The sequence below is a fragment of the Sorex fumeus genome, unplaced genomic scaffold, assembly GCF_029834395.1.
Source record: "Sorex fumeus unplaced genomic scaffold, SorFum_2.1 ptg000024l, whole genome shotgun sequence".
Lineage (NCBI taxonomy): Eukaryota > Metazoa > Chordata > Mammalia > Eulipotyphla > Soricidae > Sorex > Sorex fumeus.
Genome location: NW_026606081.1, coordinates 52,939,718 through 52,951,846, shown reverse-complemented (window position 1 = coordinate 52,951,846; position 12,129 = coordinate 52,939,718). Strand labels below are relative to the sequence as shown.

The window sequence follows — 12,129 nt, the reverse complement described above, 5'->3', positions numbered from 1 at the left end:
CAGAGATGAGGCCCTGGGCACCAGACTAGCAGCTCTGCGGCCTCCGCCTCAGGGGGATGGCCTGTCCTCCTGTCCCTGCGGGCTCAGCCCAGCACATGTGCCCGTTCTCTGTGGGTCACTGTCAGTCATACTTTCCTTTCCTTCTTGGACCCCTGAGCCCATTCAGATCACTGAAGAGCCTGAGTGTCTGCACACAGGAGGGGGGAGAGTGATCGGGAGACCAGACAGATGCCAGGTGCCCAAGGAGAGGGCACTGAGGGCCAGAAGAAGACACGGAGGGACACAGCAGGGACTGCGCCAGTGGGGGCCTGCAGAAGGCCATGCAAGAGCCCTGCGGTCCCCCCATCTCTCATGTCCTGACTCAGTAGCCTCCCAAGGGTCCTGCTGCTGCTGGCCCTGCCTGTGGCAGGGGGAGTGACAGGCCTGTCCTCGCTGTCCCCATCCTGGAAAGAGTGACCCATGTCCAGCCTTCTGCACATAGAATCCACTCTCACTCAGGGCTCATGCCCACGCAGTGTCCAGGCACTCAGCCAGCAACACAGAGAAAGCCATGGAGTGGGGCCACGCCTTTACTCAGCCTTCCTGAGGGGCCGGGGCAGTGTCAGAAGAAGCCTCACCATGTCCTGGACTTGTTTCCTCCCCCCCCCCCCCGTGCCCTGCCCTTCCAGCTCTGCCCAGTGAGCCTCACTGTCCAAGGGAGTCTGGCAGATGAACAGCACAGATGTTCTTTTCAAAAATAAATAGTTCTGGACCTTTTTGAGGTGCAAATGAAGGAATCAGACAAGGATGCTGACTTCCTTTCTCTATGCAGTATCCCACAGCCCCTGGGAATGCTCAGACACAGTCAACAGGATGGGGCAGCAAACACTGTGCCGTGGCTGCTTGCCTACAGTGACCATTATACCACATGACCATCCCATTCTCAATGTTTTACCTCCTCCCTATCCTGTGGTCATCTCGCCCTCGGTACCCCACCCTCCTATGGCTCTCCCATTAGCTGGTGTCTGTGCAGGTCAAAACATCTTGATCAGAAACGCCCCATACACTTCTTAAGGGCTCCACGGCCCATTTCTTGAGTTGTATGTTCAGAGCAAGGTCAAATGATGACTTTGAAGTTACATGATTCACGGAGACTCTCCAAAGCCTTCTGTTTCCTATAGATGAAAGAATCCTAAAGAAAAGAAAAGTCCTAGAAACTATGGTCAGGACTCTTGCTACAGTATCTCATATACCCAAATGTAACTTTGAATTTCCTATGAGTACACGTGTGTCTCTGCAGGAAGAGGGGCTTGCCCCAAGACCACCTGAGCCAGAGCTGGGACGGAGAGTTTGGCTGTTCTCATAAGACAGTAACTCATTCAAGGGTCATTCAAGAAATGCCAAGCGCATGGTACTAAACTATTTCTACAAACTCAAGCTTCTTCACTGACTTCTTACCCTTCTGATTGGAGCAGGCACCCTCCAAGGGGATGGAGAAGCTGCTCTCAGCATCCCGCTTTCCCAGGGAACCATGGGGCAGGGCCCTATGAACCACAGCAACCGGAGGCTTGGTTACAGATGCGTGGCATAGGGATAGAACCCAGGACACAGGAGACCTGAGACAAGAACATCATGGAAACAATGCTGTGTTTCATTTCCAGAAGGCATTTCATAACTCCATTTCTATCCTCCGCTAAGAAATGCACAGGACGGAAGAGATGGTGCAGAATAGGAAGACGCTCGCCTTGCAGGTGGCTGATCCCAGGGGATTCCAAGCAAGGCCAGGAGTTAGCCTTGAGAACTGCTGGGGGTGGACTAAACCTCCACCTCACCTACCTACCTGGGGGGGGGGAGAAAGAAAGAAAGAAAGAAAGAAAGAAAGAAAGAAAGAAAGGAAAGAAAGAGAGAGAGGGGGAAGGAGAGAGGAGAGAGAAAGAGAGGGAGGGAGAAAGAGAGGAGAGAGGAAGAGGAAATGGAAATTTAAACTGCAACTGTGTGTCCCCACACATCCTTGCTAGCGAGTGCCTCAGGGTGCCGTGAGACAGTGGGTCAAGTTTTTCAGAATCAAATTTTCTGCGATGATGATAAAGTCACTCAGGCAACAAGCAACGATGATGCAGAAGCTGCCGGTGCAGCTCCACACATCCATCAGGCCCCCTCAGACACAGACTCCCAGTGGGGTCTCGTGTCGCATGGCATGGTCAACTCCCAGGCGACAGTCACAGGGCCAGGGCAACCACGGGAGCCTGTGGAATCCCACGTTTCCCCGCCATGGTCTTCCCAGAGCGGCTCCCAGGGGCAGGAGACCAGCAGACCAACAGTGCCCTCCTTTCTCCTCCCCCCAAGGTCTGGGTGGTGTTTCCATATGGATTCAACACCTCCCACCAGTACATCACACCCAAGCCTCAGTGACAGTCACCCTGACCACAGATCACCACAACCCTTACAGCTAAAACCACCATCACCACACCACGCCACAGTTTCAACAAGCACCACAGCCACAATCACAACCAGATCATAACCACTACCATGCCCATTTCAACAACAACCACCACAACCACAACCACAGACCATGACTATAACCACGGCCACCAGCACCATGATCTACTACTAACCACCACAACCAACCACAAGCACCTCAAGCACCACCACCTGCAGCACTGTAACAGCCCCAGCGCAGCCTCCATCCCAGAAGCGAGCACGAGAAGCAGCATGCAGAGGGGGATGAGCCACCCCTCCAATGCAGAAGGGTGGGACGGTGCAGGGAGCGTGAGGTGGATCCAGGACACTGCCAGGACAGGTGATGCGCTTGGGCCACTGAGGAGACTCAGCCTGACCCGAGTGGGGCTCAGTTAATCCCAGCCCTTCAGCCTCTGCTCAGATGGCTACTGCTCAGTGCACACTAGGCGGGTGATGTGGTGTGGCTCTGCTGGCATGAGGGTGACATTCCTGAGCCGTACAGGCCAGCACCACAGGCACCTGGGAATGAACAGGGCCAGCCTCCCTGAGCTCGGCCATGTCAGAGAACAGACCACAGGAGCCTCTTTCCCAGCGCTCGCAGCTCCCATGTCAGCAAATAGTAGAGAGGAGAAAGGGTTCCCCCTCACCCAAGAAGGTGACTGCGCTTAGAGAAGCGTCACGGGGGATGGCCGTTTTCCAGAACCCTGAGCCCCCCACACCTCCAAGGAAGGAGCCCCCTGCGATGCAGCTGAGACACTCAGGAGGTGGCTGGGGGTGTCCAGGGATTAGGGCCAAAGGGAGGCACTCCCCCCACTCCACCCCCAGAGACAGGGTCCCGCAGTCACGCCGCTTGCAGGGACAGCACCCAAGCATACCAGATCCCTGGCGAGCAAGAGGAAACTCCAAGCATGGAGACACATCGCCCATGGCCTGGAGCACAGGAGGGTGATGTCACTGTCAGGGAGAAGGGGGAACTGGAACAGCAGTGGAGGCCAGGACTCCTGACAAGGAGCTGCCCAGCCTTCCCGAGGGGGAGCAGCTGAGGAGCAACTGAGAGGGTTGAGGAGAGGGCTGAGGAGGGGGCTAAGGAGAGACCTGAGGAGAGGGACGAGGAGGGGGTGGAGGAGGGGGCTGAGGAGAGGCCTGAGAAGGAGGCTGAGGACAGGGCTGAGAAGAGGCCTGAGAACAGGGCTGAGGAAAGGGCTGAGGAGGATGCTGAGGAGAGGGCTGAGGAAAGGGCTGAGGAGGGGGCTAAGGAGAGGCCTGAGGAGAGTGCTGAGGAGAGGGCTGAGGAGGGGGTGGAGGAGGGGGCTGAGGAGAGGCCTGAGAAGGAGGCTGAGGAGGGTGCTGAGGAGAGGACTGAGGAAAGGGCTGAGGAGGGGGTTAAGGAGAGGCCTGAGGAGAGTGCTGAGGAGAGGGCTGAGGAGGGGTCTGAGGAGCGGGATGAGGAGGGGGCTGAGGAGAAGCCTGAGGAGGGGGCTGAAGAGATCCCTGAAGAGAGGGCTGAGGAGAGGACTGAGGAGAGAGCTGAGGAAAGGGCTGAGGAGAGGGCTGAGGAGGGGGCTGAGGAGAGGGCTGAGGAGAGGGCTGAGGAGAGGGCTGTGGAGAGGGCTAAGGAGAGGGCTGAGGAGAGGGCTGAGGAACAGGAGGAGTGGGCTAAGGAGGGGGCTGAGGAGAGGGCTGAGGAGTGGGAGGAGTGGACTGAGGACTGAGAGGAGTGGGCTGAAGCAAGGAGGAGAGAGCTTAGGAGCAGTCTGAGGAGCGGGAGGAGCAGGCAAGCCTGCCTGGGGTGGAAGAGGGAGGAAATTGCACCCGAAGCCTTAGGAAACATTCAGGAACAGTAGGGGCAGGGGGAGGAGCTCAGAGGATAATGATGGGAACCCATCCCATATATGACATAATATCAACTCTTGGGTAGAAAATTACTCACTTGGAAACGATCAATACAATTTCTATTAACAACAAGCGGAGAGAGAGAGAAAGAAAGAAAGAAAGAAAAAAAGAAAGAAAGAAAGAAAGAAAGAAAATTTTCTGAGTAAAGGACTGGCGTTTCTCAAGAATTTACAATTAATTTCTATGGTTTTTAATTCATTAGAGATCACTCCCCCAAATATTCAAATAATAATCTAACAATAGCCTTTTCTTACATAACCTAATCAAGTCAGAGTGTACTAATGGCAGAGGAGACAAAGTCCCAGCCCCATAGCCTCTGTTCCCAGGGGCCGGCTGTCTTCCCATGCCATAAACACCAGTGGCAAGGAGCTTGAGTCTCATCTATGTTATAAAAACATTTTTAACAGATTCAGCAGCTGTGGGGCCAGAAAGCCAGCATAGAGGGTCAGCAACACTTGCCTGGCACAAGGCAAGCCAACTTCGTCCCCGTCACCCACTCCCACAAGAGCTGTCATGGCCATCCCTGTGTGCAGAGCCAAGAGCAAGTTCTGAATACTGCCAGGTGTGCCCTCTCCCCCTCAAGAAAACAGTTTTGTAAAATATTGGACAGCACAAAACACCCTGCCCTGCTAATGGAGGCACAGTGATAAAGAACCCTACTGAAATCACCACAGTTTCATAACACTGTATATCCATCATGAAGCCAGTGTGGGCTGATTATCCTCTGATGGCTCAGTAAATAGCAGATTAGACTTGGATAAGCTTTGCTAAAGAGGAGGCAAGATACAATAGATGACAGACAGACAGACAGATTTTTGATACAGTCCCAAACCTGCTTAATAAGAACGGCTTGCATATCCAGAAGCTTTGGGATCTGACTAACCAGGATCTCATGTTCTTCTGCAAAATTATTCAAAATAACTACAGCTCGGTCCTGACACAGACACCTATGGCTACAAGGTGACAACTCTGTATAAAAAACAGTGTGTGGTATAAAACTCTGGAGGAAATTGCCTGTACTCAGAGGCTGTCCTGAGGTCACAGGTAGTCCTGTGACTTAACCTCACCTGGACCAGAAAAAGCTAAATCCATATTTATAATAACCACAGGTCACTCCTTATCCTGAACTTGACTGAGATGGTCTCCAAAACAGAGAGAGAGATTCAGATAAATATGGAAAGATGTAATTTCCCATTTGTAATGAACCTAGATGGCTGCTAGGTTGCTGGGTAGATGAATGACGAGATGATGAACAGACAGACAGACGACGCTTGGAAGGGGAAGCTGTTTCTCTCAGGCTGTGCTATAGGTAAAACACATACCCAGACACGATCTTCTTAAACAAGTCCTCGCAACTCTTTTTTCACCTTGAGTTCACGTGGATAACAAAGAAAATTTTGTATCCCAAAGCATGATCTCAAATTTACTAATTAAAAACAAAGGAGGTAGGCAGTATGATCCCAAGATGATGAGCACTAAGAGAAAAGCAGTGACCAGGCTCAAGCACCCTGGGTCTCAATGGCTTCCCCTGCATTAGCCTGAGTCCAGGAAAAAAGCAGGAAGTTTCAACCGAGAAGCTACAAAGCGATTGGAGACATCAAAGCAGAGCAGTTATTTTTAACATGCACCCATGCTTCCATGCGGGCACGTTTTCCTTCTAGTCATGAGAGAACTTCAATATGAAGACGGTGGTGGCCAACGAGGGGCAAAGGTTCTAGCTGGAGGCACGTTGACAGGGTTGAAATGGCCAAGACGGTTCCCTCAATGCACCGTGTGCTGGCGGGTGCACCTAGCTCATCTGTAGCTGCGGCAAGGACCATGAGGAGGTAGAACGTGTCCTGCACGTACCTCTCCCAGACATCACGGCTAAGGAAACTGCAGCTGAACTCAGAAGAAAACAAACTCCCTAGCTCTCCGCATCCGAAGGAGGCTTGGAGTGTGTGTGGAACCCTCCGGAAGGAAGTCGGACACTTCTCCCGTCAGAAGTCCATTTTCACCTCTTGGCGACACACCGTTCTCATTTCTCATTTCATTATAAATAGGATACTAGATCTCTTAACCTCCACACTCACACCCCCCTCCCCCCCCAATACAGGCATCTGGCTGAGTGGAAGGTCACATAAGGTCATCTGAGAGAGCGTCCAGGGGAGTGGTAGACCCCGGAGTGGTGAGCCCGGGCCAAGCGAATCCTCATACGAACAGGTACCCCAGCGCAGGGCAGGAGAGAGAGCCCCACCCAGGGAAGGTCAGAGGGCCCATTTCCTTTAGGAATAATTCTTCTCAGCTGTGTCTCTCTCATCGCCTCCAGCTGCACTAGAGCCAGTTTATTTCCAGCATTATCGAGCTGCCGGCTTCGGTGGCGGGCGGCCACGGAGCATGGAACAGTTGGATTCTATCACCCTCTGCTGCTGGTCCGAGCCCTCCCAGCTCTGCAGCACCGGCACTGGGGCCCCCGGGCTTGCACAGAACGCACCCTCGACCCAGAGGAGCCCTGGCTCTGATCCTAGGACGCGTGTCTCTGCGTGATTAGCCAAAGCAACAAACAGCAAACAGCCTCCGGCCTGCGCCCGGCTCAGCCGCTAACTCCCAGAGGGCAAGGACTTCACAGAAGAAGCACAGAGGCCGAGAGGCGCGCAGGCACGGCACTCGCGATGGCTCCTCGCCACTCGGAGCTCGGCAGACAAAAATGACCAGAGGCACATTTAGAATTCAGCAGAGCCGAGAGTATTTAATATGCCATTTGCATCTGACAGCTTAGCAATGTCTACACTGGGTTAGCTGTCTCCTCAGCTAGGATGCTCACCAGCCGCTGAGCCTTTGTTTATCTATTTCTTAAAGGAAGCTGAACCATTTTCTTGACATTTCCAGAGCTCTGTTGGTGTTTGCTTGAGACAATAAGCCTGAGAGGAGGAAGCCTGGCCCTCAGGAGCTGCTCCTACCTGCCAGGGGAACTTTCCAGTAGGGGAGTTGCAGTGGCTGCTTCCCCCGACTGCTGCCAGGATGGGCCACCCAGGCCCGTCCATAGCTCTGTCCTGTGCTTGGACAGTTCCCGGTGGTGGTGGTGGTGGGTGGGCATCGCATTCCCCCAGCTCCAGAGCCTCGCCTGGGTCAGGGCGTTACAAATCTCAAACTGAGAGCTAAGAGGGCTTTTTCCAGAGGCACTAGCCGGCAGGCTCAGTCGCAGGAGCCTAGGAGAGTCCCCATGACAACGCGGTAAAAATAATTATATATATATATATATATATGTGTGTGTGTGTGTGTGTGTGTGTGTGTGTGTATAGCGGGCAGCTGGGAATAGTGAGCTCCTGGGCAGCCTGGGAGGAAGGAGGCTCTGCGCTCAGCTCAGCTTCTGCTTCTGCAGGGTCTGTCCGCCTCTCCCACAGACCCACACGCAGCCTGGACAGAAGCGCTTCTATGGGTTCCACTGACTCAGTCCCCAGCTCACATTGCCCAGGGCTGGAGCTGACATCCTGCCAGCCAGGACTGTGGCCACAAATGAGAGGGCTCAGAGGCTGTGACCGGAATCCCTAAGAAGGGCTGCTGGTCCAGATGCCTGCAGGGGTCTCTCCCCTCCCTTTCCCTCATTCTCTACCCCCCTTCCCTCTCTCCTTGCCTCCTTCCCCGCTCCCCCTTCCCACTCTCTCTCCCTTGCCCCTCTCCTCCTTGGCTGCCTCCCTCACGCTCTCCCTCTCCCTTTCTCCCTTCCTCTCCCTCTCCCTCTCTCTCCTCCTCCTCCCCACTCCGGGGAAATCTGGCCCAGCCCGCTCTCCCCCTCTCCCTGCCAGCACCTCCAAGCCTGGAGAGCTAATGAATGTTCCAGGCGGCGCACACAGGCTTCCCACGGGAGGCCAGGCGGGTGTGACATGTGTGTTGGGGCGGGGCTTCCACGTCCTGCGTGCACCTCGCTAGCCCCGCTCTTGGCAGCCAGTCAGAGCAAACTTTCCCCGCGGCACGGGGGCTCAGGTCGCCCCGACCACCACCGCTAAAAGATGGGTGCCCCGAGCGCCCACAAACGGGGTAGGGTGTGGGGGGAGCCCGCACTCTCCCCGGGAGCTGGAGCCTGGCCCGGAGGCTCCGACTCCAGCTGCTCTCGCCGCTTCTCACGACTCTGCAAACAGGTCACGGAGCCGCCCGCCCCCAGCCTCCGGGCCTCCCAGGGAAGCCCCCTCTCCCGCGCCGCTGGCGTCACCAGCCCTGGCCCGCCCCGGGCAGCGCCCCGGGAGCACCCCAGTGCCCGGGAGACACGACACGACACCCATTGGGCGTGGAGGAGACCGGGCCCGGCCTCAGCACCGGGAAAGGGGGGATGCGAGTGATGAGGGGGCGCGAGTGCTGGACCCTCCGGGCTACGCGCACGCACGCGCGCTCGGGCGCGCACAGACACGCGCGCGCGCGCACACACCTCTCCTCTCCCCGGGCTCACACAGGGGCCTAGAAGCTGCAGCCCCCTGTCCTGGGTCCTCGGCCCTGCCCTTCAGCCCCCGGCACGCGCTCCCCGCGCTTTTCCTGCACCCCTCGGCGTGGGGGCGGCGTGGGCTGGGCGCACACGTGTGCGGGCTGCTCGGCAGCCTGCTGGGCCGCGTCCAGGCGACGGCTCTGCGCTGGGCAGGTGCTCAGGCCCTTCCCCACAGGCCGGGGGGCTCCGGGCCCCGGGAAGTTTGGCCGAGGTGCGTCAGGGCGCCCCGCCTAGTCCGCGCCGGGCAGGCCGAGTCCGCCGGCACCTCGCTGGGCACGGCCCTCCGCGCTGCCCACTTTCCGTGTGCTCACAGTGTGTCCCCCCTGTCGTGCAGCCGGGCACCGGCCGGGCTCAGCGGCCCGGGGAGCGCCCGCAGGACCAGGCTCGGAAACTGCCCCGCCAGGTTGGCCGGGGGGCGGCGGGGGCAGCAGCTTCAAGCCCGACCAGCTGCGTCCCCGGAGGCGCGGGCTCGCCTCGGGCAGCTGCGGGGCGGTCGGGCCGCGAGGACGCTGGACAGACCGTGCCCCCGCCGCCCCTGCCACCCCCGCCGCCCCCTGCATCCAGGCCCATCTGGACGTGGCGGGTAGAGCCCGCTCGGGTCCGCCTGCGCCGTGTCAATCACCCCGAATGTGGAGCAGGGAGGGAGAGAGTGCGCGGGGAGCGGCCCGGCGAGGCTGGGGACGGGAACGGCAGTGTCCACGGCGGGCTCGGTTGGGGCAGGGGCGGGGGCGGCGGGCAGGCCCGGGGCAGCCCCCGGGGCGAGCGCGCGTGTTTCCGCGGGGGAGGCGCAGCCCGCGGGCTGCTCGAGTCGGGGGAAACAACCCGAAACTCAGCTCAAGGAGAGCGGCAAGTTCACGGCGCCGCGCCCCGGAGCGCCCCGGACCCCCGCGCCGCCTCCACGCTGCCCGCCCGCCGTGCGCAACTTGCGAGGCGGCGCAAAGTCCCGGGGACCCCCGCAAGCCGAGCGCGCCCCGCGGCTGGCCGCGGGGAGAGACCACCCCCCCAGCTCCGGCCCCGACGCGAGCCTCCACCCTACCCACCCCCCACCCTCCCCGCACCCCGGAGCCCCCGGCCCAGTACACTTTCCCGTCGCCCCAGGCCGGGAAGCCAGTTCTGGGGGCACAGCCCCACGCCGTGGCACATCGCCCCCGGCCCAGCCCCAGCCCCGGGCCTCGGGCAGCGCGGGGGACGGCGAGGCGGGGCCGAGGTGGGGGGCGCGGGCCGCGCGGCGTCCCCCCCCAAAGCCCTGGAAACCGGCCCCTGCGCCCCGATCCCCACGCCCCGGCTGCCTGCGCCCCGGTCTCAGCTTCCCGGTTCCCCGCGCCCCCGGTTCCTGCGCCCCATCCCCGAGCCCCGGTCCCCGGCCCCCCGCGCTCCGCTCCCCGCGCCCGGCCCCGGCCCCCCGCGCCGGGGTTCCTGCGCCCCGCTCCCCGCTCCCCGGCCCCGGCCCCCGCGCCCCGCGCCCGGCCCCGCTCCCGGCCCCGGCCCCGCTCCCGGCCCGCGCCCCGGCCCCGGCCCGCGCCCGCAGCGTCTTACCGTTGGCGGCGGCGAGGAGCCCGGCGCACAGGAGCAGCGGCCCCGCGAGCCCGAGCGGCGCAGTCATGTCTGCGGCGAGTCCACGCGCCGCGTCTGCTCGGGGGCGCCCGGCGCCTGCGGGGCCCCGCGGGGCTGCGGCCGGCAGGTGTGTGCGCGCCCGGCCCGCGCCCCGCCGCTCGCATGGGCCCCGCGCCCCGCTCGTCCCCGCCTAGCGGGCCCCGGAGCGGCGGGCGCGGCGGCCGGACGCGACCATCCTCCCAGCCAGGGCAGCGGGCACGGCGCGAGCCCCGACCGCGCGCCCCGGCCCCCCGCGCCGCCCCGCGCCGCGCGGCCTCCGGCGCCGCCGCCGAGACTTGTTGGGCGCGCGCGGGGGGAGCCGGCCCCGCGCCCCGCGCCCCGCACCCCGCCCGCGGGAGGCGCCGAGCCGGGCCCCGCCCGCAGCCCCGGGCCGGCCCCGCACCCGGCCGGGCGCCCACCCGGCTTTGCCTGAGGCGCAGGCGGAGGGGGCGACTCCGGTATGAGGGCTGGGGTCGGGCCTGCGGGGCGCGGGGGTGGGGGACACTGCCGCGGGGAAGCCCCCTCGGCAGAGCGCGAGGGGTGGGGTGGTTCTGGACCTGGAACCGAGGGGCTCGGAAGCAGAGAGGACGGTGCGCTCAGACAGCCCCCAAATGGGAACCTGGATATCTGGGCAAGGTACGGGGTGGACAGACACTCAGGGCCCCTAGCCCAGGACGCAGCACGGAGCGGAGAAGACCTCCCATTCTACTATGGACAGCTGCCCCCACAGTGGCCCCACACCAGGCCCCAGGCCCTTACACCGCATGGTCCGAGCGACCGGGCCGGGGTGGTCCCCACGGTCACCCCCACTCCCCACTCCCTGTCTCCGGCATCGCAGTTGAGTCTCGTCGTGTGCCCAGGATTGTGTGTCCTGGACTCCAGTTCCCGGGGAGACCCCAGAGCCTACAGGATCCCTTCCCCCACAGCCCAGCCAGAAACCAGCACCAGATCCAGGGGTCCCCTCACTGGGTGCATCTAGGGAGCCCCATCCAGTGTCCCAGAGGCCTGATGTGCCCCCTTGGGTCCTCAGGAAAGACCTGGGTGGGGAGAAAGCATCCTCCGAGGGACCCACACAGTCTAGTCTGGAGTTGGTTGACCATGGCCAGGCAACCACTGTCGCTCACAGGTGAATGAACAAGCCTGTGAGGACCCACTGAGATCCCCCCAGTCTGTCCCCTGAATTCTGCATCAGACACATGGATCCCTCCCTCAGGAGCAAAAGCACTTGCTCCCCCCTGGAGAGACGGGGCCTTGTCTGGGTGCCAAGAAGTACATCGGAGATCCCGGTTCCAAGCTCCAGCCAGTCCAGGCTGTGGCCTGTGTTAGAAATTCAACTGGCAATGATGGTGGGGGGGGGCACCTCCAGAATGACCATGCCCAGGTGCTAGGCTGCACCTCATGGCCCTAGGTTTGTGTGTGGAGCCTCTAATGCCACTGGCTGTGCCTGGGATGCAGCAGCCTCATCTGCGTGTGTGCCAGTCAAACCAGCCCCAGGAAATACCATTGCTGTGTTCTTTAGGTGGACATCTTCCCTGGCAGGTCACGTTGGAGAGCAGCAGGGACTTGTGATCAAAGGATGAAGAGAGTGGGAAAGGGCTGGGGGATGAGAGGGGCCGATGGACTGTACCTGGCAGTGCCCCTTTTGCTCCCCATCTGTGGGCATGCAGCTGCCAGAAAGTGCGTGGCACGGCTGCCATCTAGTGGACAGCTTTCCTCGCCGGGCGCCTGCGAGAGCTATGGGCATTGGG

The 12,129-nt window shown here is 60.5% G+C and overlaps 1 protein-coding gene across 1 annotated transcript in view; it reads right to left on the bottom strand.

The window, feature by feature from the left end:
- The window catches only part of CSMD1 (CUB and Sushi multiple domains 1), a 968,167-nt gene extending 957,569 nt beyond the window's left edge, over positions 1-10,598 (bottom strand). The window contains exon 1 of the mRNA XM_056113926.1: positions 10,325-10,598. Within this exon, the coding sequence (XP_055969901.1) occupies positions 10,325-10,391 (67 nt within the window). The 5' untranslated portion in view covers positions 10,392-10,598. The remainder of the gene's footprint in view (positions 1-10,324) is intronic.
- Between the last annotated feature and the right edge of the window lie 1,531 nt (positions 10,599-12,129).